We start from the raw sequence: 21,250 nt of genomic DNA, 5'->3' as shown, positions 1-21,250 counted from the left end.
CTCCTTTGGAACACCGGTGTCCTGCGAGGAACATTCGAAGGTTAGGCAAGGTTCAGCATCACAATTTTTAACAATTTTAACAATTTAAATTTTAACAGTTTAAGAGGGGAGAACCTCTGCTAACTTCTGTCTCATTTATTAATCACAACTGAAATTTGGGAATACCTTTATGGTGTATCTTTCCATCACCAATCTCTAAACCATGTGAGAACGGGTTTGCTGAGGATGTGCTACATCTACCTTTAGGCATTGATAAAAATTAAGGCTATTTTAAGTGCTTTGTAGAAGAGACTGGAATTAAGCACCTCCCTGCTAAGCAGGCCCAGGAAACAACAGAACCACTGAACTGAGTGTCTGTTTCTACGGGTGCTTTGTTTCTCTCTATAATGAATGTGATCTGTGGCTAGCTTAGATGCAAGAATTTGACACAGCCATCAAAAATTGCCAAAAAAAGAATTTGTAAGATCAACTTTGCCTTCTATTTCCCTCTTTGCTTCTGTTTATAGGGTACCTAATAAAATACAGTGACCGCTGCTGTCCACAAAGGTGTGATGCAAATGAAATACCCCAAGTTCATGCTCTGACTGCTGTTATTTCCAATCCAAATTTCATGTAATTCATAGGCTGTACTTTGAAGAAGAACAGTGACAACAGCACAAGGAGATAAAGCCTGCTTCAGTAAGTACACTGTGTATTTAACATCTTGCATCACACATGAATTAACGAGCCCTGCTGTTGAAGGTTAAATTAGTTTACATTCAAGTACTACTCAGTTTGCATTACACTACAATCAAATCTGTCAGCTACAACATCCAAAATGTTGCATCACCAATTGCAGTGCGTTTGATTTTAAAATGATATGAAATTTCAGGCTCTGCTTTTCCACCTCTGCAATCAGTCATGGCGTCAGCAGGGACTGTTGTACAAAGGGAGGTTTGTCTGTTGTGAGCACTGCCTTGCAGCACTGAGCTTCCTCATGCAAAGGAGCAATTGGAATGAAAGCAGTCTTGATTAAAGAGAACAGAAAAGAGCACCAATTTCTTAGCTATCCCATAACCTCCGGAATTAGCTGGAATTAACCCCTGACCCTGGGGTACCTGCCAAACGGCCCAAGTTCCTCATCCAAACTTGAGACAAGGGCTCATCCAAGCTCTGCTGCATTTCTGCCCAGCCACCGGGGCAGCCAGCTCCCAGGCAGCCAGCTAGCTGAGGAGCAGCACCAAGCAAACTGGGGTAGCGTGCTGAGCACATACACAGCATCCTACAAACGCCAAGTAGTATTACCATTACCACAGGCAGAACTAGATAGGAAAAGGTACATCATAAGCACATTTTAGAGAATGAGCTCCAAATAATAATTAATGAATTCAGTTAATACTATCAAACTTCATCCCTATTTGTCTGGGAGTGATTTTTTTTCTGCCGCTAACAAAATTTATTTGCCAATATGTACTCTCAACTGTACAAAACATTACTAATCATTTTGCATGATACGTAGAAATCATAGAGTTAATGGCTTTGAATGGCATTTTAAAGGTATCATTCATTCACTTCTACTTCCTACCACAATGTTTTTTCTTAAACTCTTCAGCCTAGCAAATTTCTTGTACCAATCACTGTTTATCTCAATTCTTTACATTATCTATGCTGACACATGCCCTTCAGTCAGTTCCTTCTAGTACAGACAGCACATTAGAACATGATAAGCTCAGCATCTCCTTTTAAATATACATATTCTAGTGCTAAACGTACACATGTACAGCACACTTTTTATCCGTACCATTTTTAAATTTGCTTTTGTTCCTTTAATTGCTGGCAAATTCATCGTTGCCACAAGGAAGCTGTCAGGCAGTGAAATCTCTTGAACTGGAGGTAACTTTGCTTAACATTCAGAGGATGTTTCCCTCAAAATACTTCTATATTTCAAAACAAGGTTAGGAAAAACTTGAAAGCAATGGGATTATTAAATACTAAATGGGAATGGCACAACATCCTCCCCCTCAAACAGTCCAGAGGATACCACAGTGCTCTGTGAATTGGAAAGCTGCAATTATTCTTCTAATCCCCAGTTCTCAAGGAAAACAGTTTAAATCCTTTCAAGATGATCAGCAATTCTGGCAGAAGAAAGGTGATTCCCACCAAAGATGTCCTTTCATTTTCTCAGGCCAGTGCTCCTCATCTATCACAATATCCACTGCTCCTTTCTGCTCCAGAAACAAAGGCAGCCATCTTTCCAAGGAACAGCTTATCCTTTATCTCAATCACATTTCCAACAACTGAACCTCACACTGTGAAGAATGATGATCTTTAATTCTCTATGAATACAGATTGGTTTTGCCTACAGCTTTATGTCCAACTTCCTTCTTTCTTAAGTTTTCAGTTACACTGAAGTGACATGTATTTGACAAAGCTCTAGCTAAATAATCAAAAAAACCCTCAACCCATTTTGCCATGTGTCCTAACCCAGCACCTCACAAATGTCAGCAGGACAACCTTTTGGTGCTGAGCATCTCACACCTCCCATCCTGGTCAGAATTGGCATTTTCAGATCATTTGCCACAGTAACACCAAAGGCAGGTGCTGTTTATCTGCATGTTGCATGTTAGAAAATAACGTGACGGAGAGCTTTGTCCTTGGGAGCACCAGGAGCTTGTCGGCAAGATGGATACTATGACTTAGTTCTCATTTGTCTTATGGATCTGCTCTGACTGCTTTTCCACCTCTGCCTCGTAACTGTCCTTTACTTCTACTCAACTTACCCAAATCCTGCAAGGCAGCCTTACTCAAGCTGAATACTGAGAAAGCTGCTCATTGCTAAATAAATGTTTTCTGTTTTTTTTTTTTTTTTAACTATCAGAAGCTGCTATGAGCTCTGTCTCACCAAGCTGCTAGAAAGTATTTTGGAATAATAATAATCACAAGTTCTGGTGATGAGAAGGCACTATGAATCAATTCAGCCTTCCTCAGAGATTGTGGAAGACCAATTGTTTCTGTCTGCGTTAGCAAAGCGGTGATTAGAAGCCTGCTTTATTTACATTTAACTGCATTTACCATCTGACAGTACTATCTTCAACCTGTGAATGTGCTTCAGCTGAGGCTTTGCATTTGCTCTTCCACCATTTTTACAGCAGTTTATTCTACTTCTGTTCAATATGCCAAAAGGTGCCTTGCATACCTGACTGCAACAGAGATGTCTGCCTGGGGAGCCCCTTCTGAGCCAGTTCTCCCTCACCATTTCCAGCAGAACACAGCGCTGGAGGAAAGCATTGCTTATGATGAGACTTCTCTCCTCCTTGTGGGGCAGAGACCTCAGTCCCTGACACACATACACACACCTCCCACTCCTGCACAGGAACTGGAGCTGGCAGCTAAGGCTCTGCACAAAGCCTAGGGATGCTTGATTAATAGAAAAAAGCCACAAGGGGAAAAAATAAAAATAAAAAATAAAATAAAAAAAAAAGAAATCCCCATGTTAATGAACCTGTACATTGTTCTGAAGCACTTCTTTTTCCTGGGATGAACAATGGATATATTCTACAAAATAAGTTTAAGGTTTCAATGCCAATGCATCCTGAGCCTATTCCACAGGCAAACGCCAAATGATCCCTGAGAACCTGGAAGGACTGAGTGTATGCACACACTAAAACCCACATGCAGATAATGTACGCTGCACCCTTCGTGTTTCCTGCTGCTGGAAAACTACCAGAACAGAGGTATCAAAACACCACGAGGAAATGTGTCTTCACAAGATTTCTAATGCACATCTGTAGGTTCAGCAGCAACAGAGAATTCTGAAGCGCAGTCCAACTCTGGCCATGTTCAGCAAATAGAACTCACAAAACTCTGGCAGTTCATTCATCAGAACTACAGCTTTTTTTCCAACTTGAAAAAACTTTTTGTTCCCTTTTTTTTTTTTTTCCCAATGGCTAACCTTTTTGCCTCCTTTTGTAGGCCAGATTTCTGCCCTTGTTTCATCTCGTCTCCTCTGACTCCTTACCTTTGCCATTAATCTGCAACAGGCAAACTTGTCAAATATCAGCAAAACCCAAAACTTAATTGCAGCAGACTACAATTTTCTTTCTTTCTCAAATATATGCCCCAGACTTCCAGTGTCACTGAAAACAACTCTTTTCTGGATAAATGTTATTCTAAAACCAAATATGGATCAAACTATAACAATTTTATTTGGAGCCCTGGCTTCTATTTCCTAAGACTTTATTTTAATATTCAGAGACATGTTCAGAAACAAATGGCAAAACAGAATCACAGATGTGACTTTCATGGATTCAGAATTTTCCAATGCACAGTATTATGAAGCAACATCTCATGTACATGTAGCCCCCAGCAGGAGTGGGATTACAGTGGATGTCTCGATCTTTCATATTAGTTATTCAGGAAAGAAGCACATCTTGAGATAGCTTCATAGAGCCCTTTTCCAGTGTGTACAGTAACATTTTGACAATGTGAATCACAGCCACACACTGTTCAACCATGAGAAGGACTGCAGCTGTAGTCTGAAAGCTTTCTAACAATGGTCCCTTGCCTATGAAGTGCTAAACAGGCTCTCTTGCATGTGAAGCACTAATAATTCAGTCATTCAGTCCTAAACCACAGCATGTGACTGACAGCTGTCAAGCATGTGACATCATCTCTCAATTACACAATATAATTATTTATAGTTCAACAATGTGTACAGTAAAATGAACAAAAAGGAAACTTAAGGAAAGCTTAAGCGATATTCAGATAAGTGTTCCTGCTGAGCACTTAATTTTTATTTTCCAGAAGTGCTGGGAATCTGTGGTTCTCAACACAGTGAGGCCTTTCTGAAATGTCATCAGCTTTCAGAAAGCAGTCATCAACCACACAACTGGTCCAAGATCATGGATGAGGCTGCTGTGCAGTGACAAGAAACTCAATCGCTACTCTAAAAAATGCAGATGACAGAGATTTCTTTCAAAGCTCTTAACACCTCTGATACTTCTTACTCATTACTCTGCTGGTTAAGCAAACAGAGTAACCAACACAAAAAACTTCTCTGCTTTGGGCTACAGATCTATTTACAGCCACTAACAGAGACAACACAATGCAGTGGTTGGAAAGGGTCAACAGAGGCACAGAGAGCTTACTTGCTCATAATTATGGCAGTAAAGAGTTTAACATTCTTACTATGTAGCCTGGAGAAAGGGAATGTTCACCACATCTTTGTTCAACAAACTGCTGAGTGTAACTGGGAGAGCAAAGCTGAGAGCACAGGCACAAATGGAACAAGTTGTTCTGTGGGAAGCAGAACTCAGCCTGTTTTCCTGTGGCTTTGTGTCTTGTGGCTGGATTGTTTCCTCTGTAAGAAGGTATGAGGTCTTACTGAAGCTTTTCTTGCAGCTAGGCCGCTCAGAGCCCTCTTTCTCATTACCCCTTATTGTGGGTTCTTTGAGATATAAAGCACAGCCCACTCTGTACCCTTCCTGGCAGCTGGGGACTCACACTCTCCAAACACTTACTCTCCTTACACTTGCAAGGTTTTAATATTTTCTTAGACTACAGCACTGGTTGAGATACCTGGCAGGTTGAAATGCTATTGGGGGAGGTGACCCAAGAGCTCTGCCAACCTATGCCAGTGCTGACAGACGGGCAGGCAACTTCCGACAGTGACCTGCACGTGGATCTACAAGGCAGACAGATTGGCACTGGGGTCATTCTCAGGCACCAGCAACTACAAAAATAAGCTGACAGAAGAGCTCAAAAGGACGTTCATAGAATCACAGAATGACTTGGGTTGGAAAGGACCGTAAAGATCATCAAGCTCCAACTTCCCTGCCGTGGGCTGGTTGATCCCACCAGTACATGCAGCTCAGGGCCATGGCCTTGAGCACCTCCAGAGATGGGGTATCCACAACTTCTCTGGGCAACCTGTTCCAGTGCCTTACCACCCTCCAAGTAAAGAATTTCTTCCTAACATCTAACCTCACTCTCCCCTCTTTTAGTTTAAAGCCATTCCTCCTTGTCCTATCACTATCTGGCCACAGTAGAAATGAGTCTCCCTCCTGTGCACGTGTTCCCTTCAAGTACTGGAAGGCCACAATGTGGTCTCCCCAAAGCATTCACTCCTCCAGGCTGAACAAGCCCAGCTCCATCAGCCTTTTTTCACAGGAGAGGTGCTCCAGCCCTCTGATCATCTTAGTGGCATCCTTGCCCACTCCAACACTCTTCCTGTACTGGAGGCTCCAGACCTGCACGCAGTATCCCAAATGGGACCTTAAAAGAGTAGAATAGAGGGGGATCCTTTGTGCCTCGCTGCCATCCCTCTGTTGAAGCAGCCCAGGATACCACTGACCTTCCAGGCTGCAAGCGCACACTGCTGGCTCACGTCCAGCTTCTCATCTACCAGGACCTCCTCAGGGCTGCTCTCACTGAGTACTTCCCTCAGTCTGTACCCACGTCTGGTATTGCCCCAACCAAGGTGCAGCATGTTTACTGACTCTGTTTCAAATTTGGGCATCTGCTGCAAAGATGCCTCTGTCCTACGCTGCAGCTGCTAGAAGAAATGTTCGAGCTACTGTCATGTGACCATTGAGGGAACAGCACTTTGCTCAGTGAACTTTCCCTATTATTCCTGCTGCAGCTATTTCCGCTCTTTCTAGCTCTTTCCATTGTTGTTAAAACAATGTGAATAAACTTCCATTATACATGAAAAACATCTATTTCCTAACAGCAATTCCACATTTTCTGCAGTGGCGAGAGGAAAACAAACAAACAAACCCAACCACCTAATCCATTAGCAATAAGAGCTGCTCACATGCTTAAGGCTAAAAACTTCAAATTTGAAGAGAGATGAGTCAAACTTCAAAGAAAACAATGAGCTAAATTCAGCATGTTTAAAGATCCCCCCAGAATTTAGATAGCACAACATTACCACAGAATGTGCACTGCATAGTGAAGGCCAACAGAACAGCATGAACTGCTGTGTGGACTTCTGCCCTTCTGAAAAGGAATCTTGAATCAATAAACAAGTCTAAAAACTCCTGAGAGTTCTGAAAGAGTTAGAGCTCACGGACAGAAAATCTCTCTCAGATCTGCGTTCTTGTAAAGGTCATCCTTTAAAAGGACAAAGTGAAGTCACGTCAGCTATCTGGCATAACAGAACACAAAACGATCTAACTCCTGTTTGCAGACTAAAAATAACTCTCACCTTTTATTGAAGTGCCTGAAGGCCAGCTACAGTGGGTCTCACACTGGGGTGTGCAGAGGTGGTTGTTAACTAAAGGATATTCCCCAAAGCAAATCCCAGCCCTCAGCTTCTCTTCAGAGACTGGGAAAGTTACTCCCTATGAATCTTTGTGCAAAGGGCAACTCTGAGCCAGGACCTGCCTGACACTACAGGTACTAAGGTTGGGAAGGTGTGTTTGAACCCCAGGGGCCTCACAGTAGGGGATCCTGCTGCCCAGAGTGAGCCCCGCAGGTGGGAACAGAGCTTCACAGATGACAGAGATTTTGTGGGTGGCCATCAATTTATCCTCTCTGATAGCAATCAAGAAAAAATCACATTAATAGGAATGTCTCAGGTAACCACACCTCCTGACAGAGTAGTCAGGGACGTGTGCATCTGCTTCATCAATTGCTTTTTGAGTCTGCTGCCTTCAGTTAGTAATGATCAAAATTGCATGTATGCTCAAACACATACTCACAAACATGCCAACAGGGTACATTAAAGCTGACACATTTCTGAAAGCTACCAAAGCCCAGATAAGATGGAAGCCTGTTCAAGCTGTTGTAGACATTTTATCTAGTTTCCATCACATATAGCATTCTATATAAAGCCTCATTAATGATCATCATCCAAAATGAAAGCTTGAGCTGCTGTCAAACACTGTGGACTTGCAGATGACAGAGGTTTGTGAACAATATAGGAGAGTCTGGGAGGAACAAGAGAAACAGAAGTCTTGTTCAGTATCTTGTCTCCTGCTGCTAACCTTCTTCTTAGTCTTGGACTGGAAAGAGAAAATATGGAATGTTTGAATTCTCAGCATTTCTTTCTCTGTCAGAAATCAATGCCATCCTCCTATTCAGGAGCCAGCCTTCTCCCATCCCCCTTACAGGACTTACAAAATGAAATTTAACTGAAGTAACACAACTGCCATTTACTTTTAACTGTGATGATCAAGAGTTTAATCCAAACCTAAGTCCAAGGATTAAGTGCGAATGTACTAAGTCTCCCATTTGCTCCCTCTGACACACCCTCAACTCACCCAAACTTGTGTTATTAACCCTGTGGCCATTTGATGTGATTGGGATGTTTTGCATCATCCCAGAGGGATTTTCTGGGGCGATGCTGAGACCCAAATTCTGGCCCTGCAAGGAAGAATCTCACTCCCAGATCCTCCACAAATTGCTCTCATCCCACTTGTGACTCCCACATCCCCACACTCACCCCCCAACAAGCACACAGCCCACCTCACTGCCATGAGCACTGCATAGTGCCATCCACTGCCATCCAACTGCCATGGGCAAAATTAGATATCTCACTGCCAGCAGGGACTGGTAGTGGGGCAGGGATAAGGGAAAAAAAAAAATCAGAGCAGGAGATAACTGAAAAGCAGACTGAATTTTCTGGTGTTTTCTTTCATACTCTACAATTTGTCCACAGAGCATGCTAGGGATGAGGCATTCCCCAGGACCCAGACAATCACGCTAATAGGAACCAGATCAGACTTCCTCTATTTAGACCACTTCCCAATCCCTTATAGGAAAAAAAAAAGAAAGAAGAGTTTAAAATCTTCCCTGTGATTCAAACTACTCATTGGCTATTCTCTACATATAAGAATTTTCATGGACATGAGACTCCAGCAAGGTGGTCTTATTCTTTTCCTCCCTCTGTACCAGCCAGAAGGAACTCATGCATTTTGATCATCTGATCTCTCTGAAATTGCTACAAGCCCAACAGCGGACAGCACAGCAATAGCAGGCTATTTAGCTCTCACTTACCAGTTTAACTGCAGCTCGACAGTTCATATTGAACTATTTTTGCCAAACCCAGACTATGGTCATTCAAGTTTTGGTTTGCTTGAACTCATTACAGAATGCACCCCCATACAAAAGATTGTGCTGGCTTAATCGAAGCAGTGCAACAGACCTACAGTTAAAACCCTGTAAGCAACAGCTCCCAAGAAGACACAGTGCCCTGCAGCCTCTGCCCCCATTTATGCTCTCTGTGCATCCCTCTCAGGCACTTTCTCCAGGAACCTTTCCTCAAAAATAAGATTTGCCACATGCGTTAACAAGTCTGCATAGTCCAAAGGCTTCTGGAACTTCAGAATGGGAGAAACTTCCTGCACAGATAAAATGGGCTATGGGAATGCAGTTGAACTTGAGCACCTAACGTTTTGCTGGGGAGCAGATGACAGGCAGGCAATCTGGGCAGCTTTGGCCTCATTGAAAAATAAAGAAAAAAAATAAAAAGAATTCATCTGTTACACCGAAACACTTTCTGCATCCTTATTATTTGTTTACTACCCATTAGTATACCTCCTTATGCAGGGTAAGGCAGTTTCTTACCATCCTTGGCCCTTCTAGCCAACTGGTTTTCCATCATCCCTTCAGCTTTTCTTCCTGAGTTTTATATATCACAATTTCTATTTTGCACTGTTCAGAATTTTTATTTTCTTACTTTTGAAATTTTTAGGTGCTTTTTCTTTACTGCTGAACTGAGCTGTTTTATTAGTCAGATAATTCCATTTCCTGCACCTTCACTCATGACTCTCTGGCATTAACCACTGTATCTAGGAGCTAAATTCAAACCTCATATTTCAAAAAGCAATTATTCCATTTTTCAAAATAAATTCAGTCCATTTAGTTTTGTTTGTCTCAGAAGTAGCAATTCATTATATTTTGCTTGGATTATTAGTTCATACATCATATTACCACCCCAAAGGATATTTGTTTTAAGTCTGGTGACTCGTGTGCAATTTCTTAATATACAAAATCCTTGGAAGTGATTAGCAAACCAGATGAAAAAAAAAACTCAAATAAAAAGGTATTTTAAACAGTAACCGAAGTAATCTTTCTAATAAGAAAATACAATATTGCTTCATATGGTTCATGAACACTCTAAATGAAGTCCAAATCTGACCTCTAAGAGCTGAAGTGATTCATTTCAAACACCTCTGTTAATATTTGAGTATCGTGCTACATGACTCAGAATTACCCTCGAGACGAGAACTTCATGCAACAAAGCTCTTTAATATTAAACATATATTCAAGTCACTGGCACAACGGTCAGCTTCATCAAGGGGTTCAAAGCGCCTGCAGCTCGCCGTGGCACTAAGCCCTCACTTTATGATTTCATCCAGACCCAATTATACATTCTAAGAAAACCAAATCCAAAGCTTTCCATTTACCATTCTGCAATCCATTTTTTATTATTACATTCTCTTATTTCAAATGCCACATCAAATATGGCTCAGCATCATTTTACTGCAGCGAAGCACAAGACATATTTCATTATATTATCCAATAATTACATTGTTTGTCTGCCAGTTCATTCCCATGAACATGTCACTCTGAAAAACTCCACCGTAAGCAACTCCTCTCATAGATACTGAAAGGAACAAACAAGCCAGAGAGCCCTGAAACACCACTGAGCCTTTCTGATGGTGTCTGCGAGGCTGAGACGTGTGGAGACACATGGCAGCACTCAAAACATGATGTGCTTCATATTGGAAGGCTGTGCTGTGGATATTTGGTGCTGGCTACTCAAAGCTGTGTTCAACTTTGACTATCACTTAAACCCGTTTGAATTAGTTAAAGACATACTTTCCTAATTGTGGAAAAGTCCTCCTCACCCAAAAGGAGTATTTTCCATAGTAGAATTACCAATAAATTAGTGTAAATTTCTTTTTTCCAAATGTTGGAAACAGAATGTATGCATCCTTTTTTTTCTTTTTCATAATGTGCATTAAAAGAACATAGAAGCCTATGTAGAGTCATCTTCAGATGTGACTGAACTATGTAAGACTGAGGACACATTGTAGTTGCTTCAAAACAATTCAGTCCTGCTGTACACCTCTTCCTGGGACGAGATGTGCGCACTGCCACTAGCCTGGGAAGCAGAAATACATTTGCAAGGGCACACTGGGTGCTCAGGTAGCAAAAAGCAGACATCCTATGTGCTCCTGACTGCAGTGCTGAGTGCCTGTGTGCTGAAACACCACACTGAAATGACAGCTTCAGGTAAAGAGAAAACGGAGGAGGATATGTGGTAGTACTCACTACTGGCCTTGCTGGAAGAGCCCCTTTGTTGTCCGTGGGAAGGGGTGATCCAAGGGGACAGCCTTTGCTATCCAGATCTGAATTATGCAGCAGAGGAAGGTGGTTTCTTCTCCAGTAAGTACACCAAAGGTTTTGCCACAGCAGGCTTACTCTAGTCTCTGCACCTCATATTTTGAGCATGTTCTTCACTCACAAATGCATATAACTAAATAAAAAGTGAATAGCCCATGGAATTATTTACATCCCTAAAGTTAGAGCCATAAATATTGATTCTGGAATTGAAAATGGTTACATGTGCCAGGTCTTGCTTTGTTACGTTACCCTTTGTGAACGCTCCCTTAGATTTCTCCAGGAGAAAATACTGATGCCAGTGTAGTTTCTCCACGTGAAGTAGCACCATCTTATTTACTCTCCCTCCTTTTCTCTTTGCTACTGTGTTAACGTAACAGCAAGGCTACCCACATCTGGAGGAAACTGGTGGTCTCCTGGGTGATTATTCTGCATAATGACAAGTTCATGCACGACATCTGGGATTGGGAATACTCAGTCCCAAGTAGATCCATTCCCACATATCCGCACTGAGGCACAGGCTCATTTCAGATGCGTGAAAAAGGCAGGAGAAATAAACGTATTATTTCATTTAAAATGCAGACAGTCCCAAGAAGAAGGGCAGATTGCAGGTGGCACTGAACAGTACGTAGTGAATAAATCATATTTGTAAGGCTAGACACCAGTGTAAGCCTGAGATGTTGAGGGGTATAGACAAAGAAGGCCACGCGGCATCTTCAGCACTGAAGTAACAGCTGAAGGCTGTGAGTGTCCCACCTGTGCTCAGGAGTAGGAGCCACAGCAAACAGCCTCTTACACACACCTCCCTGCTGTTCAAAAGCACAGCAGCCAGCAAATGCTATCCTAACACACCAAGGCTTTTCTTAGCTTCACATACAGAGTAGCAAATGCTCTTCCAGCTAGAAGTGCATGCAAATTCTGTACTTTGCAGCTTCTGTTCAATCAGTCCTCTCTGTCTATGTACACTGTGGCAGCCTGGCAGGCTGGAATGCACAGGAACCTGCTCCGTGTGAGACACCAGCATGTGCTGATTGCCCCGGTGGTTACTGCCTTTGCATGTTTTCCTAGAGGAAGCAGGAACTTGTAGGCATCATGCAACTTAGCAGCAGCATAACTACTCTTGATTTGCATGCGGAAACATATTTCTGTGTACAAAGGTGTAAAGGGCCTATTCTGTGCCTAAGCACTATTGTCTGTGAATTCAAGCCAGACCTTGAGACCACTAAAAACAGGAAGTGAGGCATTTAAGACTAGTGTATTATCATCTGTAAAAGCAAGCAAGCAAGCAAGCAAAGACACACAGAGCTGAGTTGCCCCAGTGAAGAGGTAGAATCTTCCTCACCGGACACGCAGGACTTGGTCCTACAGATCCCTAGATATTCCAATCAAAGGCCCTGCCTTCAACAGATGATCTCCAGATTACCCCCTCCAAACTTCAAGTTGTTTGCTATTTTCCAGTAACCTCTCTATTCTGGCAGATGGCAGTAGGAGATGGCAAAAGAAGAATTAAAATTAAAATACATGCCCCTAAGAATAGTCTTATTACTAATACATTTTGGGAAAACTTCTTAGAGTATTACCTCTCTTAATCCAGATAGAACAATATTTATAATAAACCATGCCACAGTGTCCTATGACCAAAGAAATGACTTTCCATTCTTTGCTATGGTTTCCTCTCAAGTCCACTTGCTGGTCTTGTACCTACAAGGACTGAATCAAGTTAGGAGCAAACTGCAGAGACTGCCTGGAGCACAAAGAAATCAGGTGATGAACTTTCATGCTCCCTTTACATAATGCACCTAACCCAGCTATTTTTAAATGAACTCAGAGCAGGCTGATTTTCAAAAACGTAACATTTCATTGGGGGTAAGAAAGATAAGTAAAGTGGTATGAGTATGAATACTAGCCAGTGGTATGAGTATGAATACTAGTCAGTATTCACAAAAATAACACAAGGTGAAAATCAGAGTGTATGGCAGTTTATAAAATTCCCTCTACACTTTTTGCCATTGGCTGAGCTTGGTCTATTTGCAAACCTCCATGTCACAGCAAAGGTAAGAAGATAAAAATTTAGAAAAAGAGAGTTAGGAATGAGGCAATTTCCATCCCTACCAGAGGGCTCTTTCACAGTCAGTATTAGCAAACAGGTAAGACTCAGACTTCTGCATAAGATGGGAAGACTTTGTGGGAATTCTGACAGTAGATATGAATGTGCAGTATGAGTCTATCCAACATTCAGGCTTTCTCTCTAAAACCCAAAGGTGGGCCCACATCCCGAGCCAACCTCAGGGGCACCTGAGGTCCTGCTCGGTTCCCAGCATCAGTCACCCACTAACAGAAATCTCTGAGGGCACCTGGTCTGAGGTTTCTTGGGTCTCATTTAGCAGATGGTTGCTGGAAACAGACTTTTTGCTTTAATTGGGAAGTGGCAATGTACTTCAGCAGCATAAATGTGACTCCACTTGTGACAGCCAGGGCAGATCCACTAGAGCTTGACAAATCAAGTTTGGACAGTCCTCAGCTTTGTTTCTTACACTGCTTTTTGCTGCTTGTGTCCACCCTATAGTACTTACTTTTGGCCATTGACCAATCAATTGTTTGAAGACCTTTCACCTACCCTATAAAGACAGTAATCATAAACCTCTGCTTTTCTTTCATATTATGTAAGCTCACCAAACCACCTCCAAAAACAAGCATGTGATTGTACCTCAGAAATGAGATCAAAAGCAAATACCATGATCACAGTACTAGTGATCATAAGTAACTGAAATACGTATCACAAGTATTAAAGCAATGAAAGAAAGCTGGCAGGCTAGTAATACAATCAATTACTTTACAAAAGTACAATTACTTTAAAAAAGTAATTTTTAATTTTATTGTGACTAAAAATTAATTCCACTATTAGATATAAATCAATGGTAGTTGTTTGCTAGCTTAAAAAAATCAATTAACATCAAAAAGTCTAACCTAGCAGTGTCAGAAAATTCCTTCCCTCTGCCATCACTCATAAAGGGACATTTCTAGTAAAAAACCATAACAACTTTGTATTTTCAAGTGCATGTATTTTGGCTCGCATCTCATATCACAAAGACAACAGCTATTAAGAGTCCCACAGTTCTCTCAGGAAGGCGAGAAACCACAGTTTTCCCACGACTGATGAAGAAGTCCCAGTGTCCAGCCAAAGGAGAGACCTCCAATGACCAAACCCCCTTGCTTCCAGATGCCACCCAAAGGATCCCAAGCACTTTCAGGGCAACCGTGAGCACAGCCATCAGATGCAGCTAGAATCAGGCACTCCAGCCATCAGACACATCTTGGCTTTTCTTAAAATAGCACTCCTCTTTTCAAAATATATTTTCCTACATGTGAAATGTTTTGGCTCAGTTATAGATTGAAACAGTAGCTCTCCCATCCCTCTCCCCTATTTGGCTGAAGTCACAACTGTGACTCAATATGTGATTTTGATTTATTAAGACTAATTTCCCCCAATGTGCAAAACAAAACACATACAATGGCCCATCTGGGCAAATAATTTCTGCAAATGCTTGCAAGACAAATAGCACTGCATACTCTGAGGCATAACACATGAATAATAAATGGCCATTTCAGCATTCTATGTTTTCTAGCACATAATAAAATACGCCAGATTTACATAACGATTCAGATTTGTCTTATATTAAAATGTTTCATTTTGGGTTAGTTGCATTAGTATGTCACATGATTTCTGTCTCTATTGAAATCTTGATGATGGTTTTAATGCTGAAAAGTCATTCCTTGATCCTAATTAATATTATTTAATTGTATCTTGCATCACTATATTTAACAAAAACAATCTGCAGACCACAGGACAGCAAAAGTACACAGATTTCAACCAGGCATGACGTATAACTCTGTTAGGATTAGATTACAACACTAACATGCGCTCTCCATAAAACAATGCTTCTGTGATGGCTTCTCTGCAGGACTGGACTAGAGCAAGCCCCCTGATGCTGATTCACAGACTACTGCTTTTGGCAGGAGCTTTAAAACCACTGCAGAACCAAATCCAGATCTCCCAAACTCCTTTTCTTTATAAAATGTAAGGGTATGTGATGAGGCACTCCTGCACATTCTCAGGACTGGAGCTCCCACACCTTGCACTAGGAGCTCCCAGCTGCAGACTAACAGGCTCAAGGTTGAACTCTTACTGGCTATTCTGCCTGTCTGCCTCTCAGGGCTCACAGAAAAGAGGATCTGTCTAAATTTTTCTCCCTTCACAGCCACATCTGTACGGTTTCCAGCAGGAGCCTTCTGAGCTGCCTGCAGCCCCCAGCTCGTCCCTGCTACCCAGCATCCTACCAGGGACATTAAATGGTCAGAAATGAGGAAGGGACACACACTTTTAGTTTCATAGCAGCAGTGGTTAGCAGAAACCTCTAGCCAACAGAGGATTTTGACAGACTTCAGATGCCCCAGCCCACTATTTCAATACATTTCTTCTTAATTGCCTGGGATCTACAGCCTACACTGCAAGGAATGCTTCCTAGAGAAGCATCTCCATTGCCATACAGCCTTCTACATACCACTATATCCCAGTGCACTGCTGTATGCTACACTGCTTTGCAAAGAGGGCTGTCACTGATTTCGACCTTTCTTGGTAACAAAGGAACCCCCCAACAGACAGCCAGTGCTTTGTCTCAGCTTTGATTGACAAGTCAATGGGAAAATGTAACAACACTGAAAAGCTCTGGGCTTAAAAGAACTTGCTAGAACTGCGTGTGATAGAAATCTGTCAATTATTTAAGAAGAGAGAGCATTAAACTGCTACTTGATTTTTGTTTTTTTACCAGGCTGCTAGGACTGATGTATCTTTTCTTGCTTTAATCTGAGACATGACGAAATCTGATATATTTGATATTTTTATACAGCATACGTTAAACGTGTACATATATATTTCCTAAGAAATGAAAAACCAAGCAGAAGACCAGAGAGAGAAAGATTATACTCAGTCTTTGAAAAAGCTGGATACTTTCAAGCATTGGCATGAGTTGTTTCGTTGCATATGTATTATGAAAAAGGCCATAATTTATCTCAGAGCTGGGCATTCAGCATTTATCTGGAAACAAAGAGATGTCTGATTTTTAGCAGAAGAGAAGAAATACGGCCCATGAATCCAATAAGCATGAACATTTGGAAAAAAATAACAACTGGATGATAAACTATATAACTGATGAAGTAATGTGAGATGATAGTCTATCTGAAGACAGGAGCAAAGCAGGAAATAAACAGTCAATTTGCTTTTTCCTTGTTCTCTCTCTTTTTTAAAGGACTTTAAACATTTCCATTTGGAGTTTTGTTAATTCTATCTTTCCTTTCCTTTGCTGCAAGACACACGTTTTCCTTGGGCCAGCTGGCAGATCCATGTGGTTTCAGTAGGGGAGGAAAACAATACGGAGGGCCAAATCCACCAAGTTCTGCTTCAGTATCACTCTCACTTTAAGCACTGGGATACTGCAATGTCTTTCTGACTTATAGCCGTGCCGTAAGCATCCAGCTCTGAATGACAATAGCAAAACATACTGTATTCTTAAAATCTGTCAAGATTAGATTTAGGTTAACAAAAGACAAAGAAGTTAAACTTGTACGTTACTTATCACTTTACTGTTCTTTGAGAATGCCTGTGCAACCCTGCTAGGCAAGTTATAGTCAAAGCTTTTCCCCTTTTCCCTAACATATTAATTGCTTTAAATAAAATTGATGCTTTTGGATTGTTAGCCTTAGCCCCTAAGCTCTTGTGTTTGAACTGTGAAAAGCATTGCGCTGAAGAAAAACACTAAGACATATTAAAGTACAATTATGTGGCACAAAGTAGCCCTCAAAAAAGGTACAATGTGGAATTTCATATTTATTATCAGTTGCAGTTCACATCTGCTCTATTCATCAAAAAGGGGATGGAAAAGATACCACTGTTGACAGCTAGTTCTTCAAAATCAACTGGGATTTCACTTGATCTGTTTCTGCATTACAGTAATTTTTACCTATAGTAAATTGTAACTCAGTAATTCTATTGATATATGAATCAACAGCTACAATAAACCCTTCAAGTACCTTATCTGACAAGGGCACAAATGACAGTAATTTATGAATTTCTTTTGCTTCCACAAAATGTTATTAAATAGCCTGCCATTTGCATAATCATTTTGTTAAAAAAAAATACATAGTGAGGATTTAACTCCAAGATGAAAAGAGTGAGAAACTACTATAATCTCCAATGAATTGGCATTTCACCTAAATGCAAGCCAGCAATGGGGAAGACCAGCATACAGATGATGTGTAAGGTGCTAGACTCAGCCTGCTCCGTGCTGGAAGGGCTGGGCTGCATCCAGCCACAGGCACAAGAAGGCTCGCTGAGGCAGCAGCAATTCCACTTGCTCCAGAAAAGCTGTGGAAATGCTGAGCCAAGGTGTAACCTGGGGAAAAATAAGTGCTCTTGGTTGGAGCATGGCTGTAGCTAACAGTATGCCAAATCAATTCAGCAGATGATTATCCTAATTTTCAAAAATGTGCACTGTGACAAGTCAGAGACAGAGGGCCAACAGGCCCACACCCTCTGTCAGAGAGATGCTTACAAGGCTAGAGCTTGGTTTCATAGCAAAGAAATGCTATTGGTGCTTCAATCTCAGCACATCTGCCTCTTATCAAGAGTACTTTTTTCTGTGCAGTTTAGCAATATTAGTTAAGTGGAGGAAGATGAGTAGGACCTAGACACACTAAATCAGCTTTGATTGGTATTCTGTGTGTTGCTTTGTTCTCTGCTCTGTTTCTGAGTATGAGATATGCAACTGTTGCTTAAAATACTGTTGCTAATCTCACGTACTTATGGGAATACAAAGACGTTATTTTGTCACTGTTTCACTACTTAGATTCCAACACACCTATTGCTCATAAAATGAATACCAGGATTCTGTATCACTCTTTGTCTACACAACCTACACACACTAATAGCTCTTTAAAATCCAGATTTAATTGGCTTTTCAGTGCCAGTTTTTATTTGTGTGTTAACACCACAACTGATAGAAAAACTCAAGAAGAAGAAAAAAAACAACTACACGTGTTTGATGGTATATGTGAAAGCCTTAGATATTTAGCAACTCTTTGATGCTTTGATCTCTGAAGAAATCTTACTAAAATTATGATCAAAGGAATTCATATTATTCCAAGTACTTAAGAACGAATAATCTTAGGGCAATAATCAATATTCTGTTTAATCCTTTACCCTTGGAATACATTATTGCTAAGCACCTCGATCTGATGGGAGTTACATTTACTTAAAGATGACATTCTCATAAAAAAGAATTAGAAGTAACAGAAAGCAATACTTCCAACTTAAATGAAGAGATATGAAGAATTCAGTTTTACTCTTCTAACTAATAAGTGTGTTTTGAAGGCATTTTTTACATGTAGATAAGAAAGATGGTATGCAACTCATTGTAATGAGACTGTTCTGATTTTCTTTTTCTACAACAGACAAAGCATTTCCAATGCATAGCTACTTTTAATTTAATCTAACTATTTTCTGTTGTTTGTGTTTATAGAGGACGATTACACAGACGGATATATCTAAAATTTATAAAGTAAATTAACATTCTACTTGATAACATACAAAAGCAGATAAATAATGAATTACCCTTTTCATCAGTCTAACCACATAATGTCTATTTCACCATAATAACAAGTACTACATCATCCTAGTTGCTGCAATCCCCTATGGCAAGATAAAGCAGTGCAATACAAAGGATCCCTGAACCGCAGAATACAGAACATAAAAGACAATTCAGATTTAATAGAAACACCAATTACAGGTTATGGATTTACCACTTGTTGCTGATAAGAAGTAAAAGAGGGCTGTAATAATAATAAGTAACAATAAGAGCAAACAAGAAATCAAACCACGACTCTCTTCTCACAGTCATGGTCTTAAGAAATCCCAACATCCTGACTAAGCCATTCCTCCTCCCATTTTAACTGAGTAGATTATTTTTCTTCCTGATCATCCCACCTACAAAGGTTGCCTTTAATCTTCCAGTTCTTTTTTCAGAAAAAGGGCTCCATCACTCCCTTATGGTGAAGGATTATGAGTAGACTCATGTGCAGACACATCTGACTGTGAACACACTGTTGAAAGCATTCTTGCAAGCTGACAAGAAGACACGCCTACTTTAAATGAAAATCAATCTCTGCTAAATCTGTTAGCTCCAGCTCATTTGGAGTGGCACTGCTGTAAGAGCTCACAGAGCTGTGTTGAAGCTGTTACATCTCAGAGCTGTGCCTTCAGCTTCAAAAGCCTACAGATCCATGGGGACTAGCAGATGACAGAGGCAGACAGAGGTTAATCATGCATCTGACAAACTCAGTGGTTCTTTTGGTGTATCATGATGTTTTCAAGGGAGCATAGCTGATACATCTCGGAGTGCCTTTTGTCCTGATTTAAGTTCTATGCAGTTCAGTTATTGCGCAGTTAACAGATCCATTTTGTCTTATCTGTTTACATCTACGCCACAAAGCTGCACAACCAAGGAGATACATCTCCAGCACAATTCCACAGGGCTCCAAAACAGAACTTGACTATTGTGAACTGCGGGACTCAGGAGCTGCTCAATGGGACTCCAGACGGCAGGACAGTGAACTGAACACTATGAGACAACAGCCAGCAATACAGCAACTTCCAGGCAAATAATTCTATCTCATTACAATCTATAATCCAGCTGACACAAGACAATCTCTGGTTGCCTTTGCTACCAGGCCTACTCAGGGCTCTCACAGGGCTCTAGGAAATCTAGCTACCATCCATCTGTCTTCAGCTCTGCCGTCAGATCTGGTGGTAAAATGGTTTCATCTCTGAAGTTACTTACTTGATTAAACTTGTGAAGCTTATCAATCAAATTGCTGATGAGTGGGTCTAGTCCTCTGACTTTCAGTTCTGGATTATTAATTTGAGCCTTCAGTCCACTGGAAACAACTCTGCTGGTATAACTGAAAAAAAGCAGAAAACACCACTGATTGGAACCATATCCATCAGAAGTAAAAATCACACAAATGAAAACTTCCAAAAGTAAATATTCTGGAGATGGTAATAGAAAATTGTAATGAATACTTATGCATTTAAATACACTAAGGGAGAACAAAATTAGTTTCTCTGTGGTATTATCAGATTATTCAAACCATAAATGAACATCAATTCTACAAGCCACAGAGATTACTTCCATTTCTAATATAAGTGGGATGGTTCAATCTTTACTGCCATCTCACCAACATCTGCTTCTGATGTTGTGAGCAAACACTAAAAGAAAAAAAAAATAGGAAGCATTACTTTCAGAACAGCCCTTGTTGTTTGGCACTCATTTGTCACCAAACAGATAAGAGATGCTTGCACTACCCATTAGGAACTGAAAAGCCTGTTCCCACACCCAGCTCTCAGTCAATGCTACCTGCCTGTGAGCAGCCCATCAGATGCCCAGTTGCATCTTTACAAACTGAGGCAGTTATCAGTCAGCTCCTTCGGACAAATGCCAGAAAAAAGGTCCTGCCATATCTATCACTTAGGTCATACCTACATACTTCAATACATCAGCTGTTCTCCCACCAGCTGGTGCTTCAGTAAAACCAAGTTATGCTGAAGCCAAGGACAGCATTTCAAAGTGGAAAAACTGCCTAAATCCTTTTTCTTTCTTTGGTGAAGAGACACCTTGATCTCTAAATATACTTGTCTAATCCTGATTTCACTTAGGACAAACCATCAATTCTATCCACATTGCTGGCAAAGCATACTGAGTATACTGCTGTTGAAGGTGTTGTTTAAAAAGGGAAAGAACTGAACCACCTTTTCAATAAAAAGAATAAATTTCACTGCTTGGGAAAAAAAGACGAACAAATAGTTTAA

At 40.9% G+C, this 21,250-nt stretch overlaps 1 protein-coding gene across 1 annotated transcript in view; it reads right to left on the bottom strand.

The window, feature by feature from the left end:
* Positions 1–21,250, bottom strand: part of LOC100543530 (glypican-5-like) — a 324,270-nt gene that overhangs the window by 136,696 nt on the left and 166,324 nt on the right. The window contains exon 5 of the mRNA XM_010716341.3: positions 20,223–20,343. Within this exon, the coding sequence (XP_010714643.1) occupies positions 20,223–20,343 (121 nt within the window). The remainder of the gene's footprint in view (positions 1–20,222; positions 20,344–21,250) is intronic.

Source organism: Meleagris gallopavo, chromosome 11 (assembly GCF_000146605.3).
Source record: "Meleagris gallopavo isolate NT-WF06-2002-E0010 breed Aviagen turkey brand Nicholas breeding stock chromosome 11, Turkey_5.1, whole genome shotgun sequence".
Lineage (NCBI taxonomy): Eukaryota > Metazoa > Chordata > Aves > Galliformes > Phasianidae > Meleagris > Meleagris gallopavo.
This window is presented reverse-complemented; position numbering and strand designations above follow the sequence as displayed.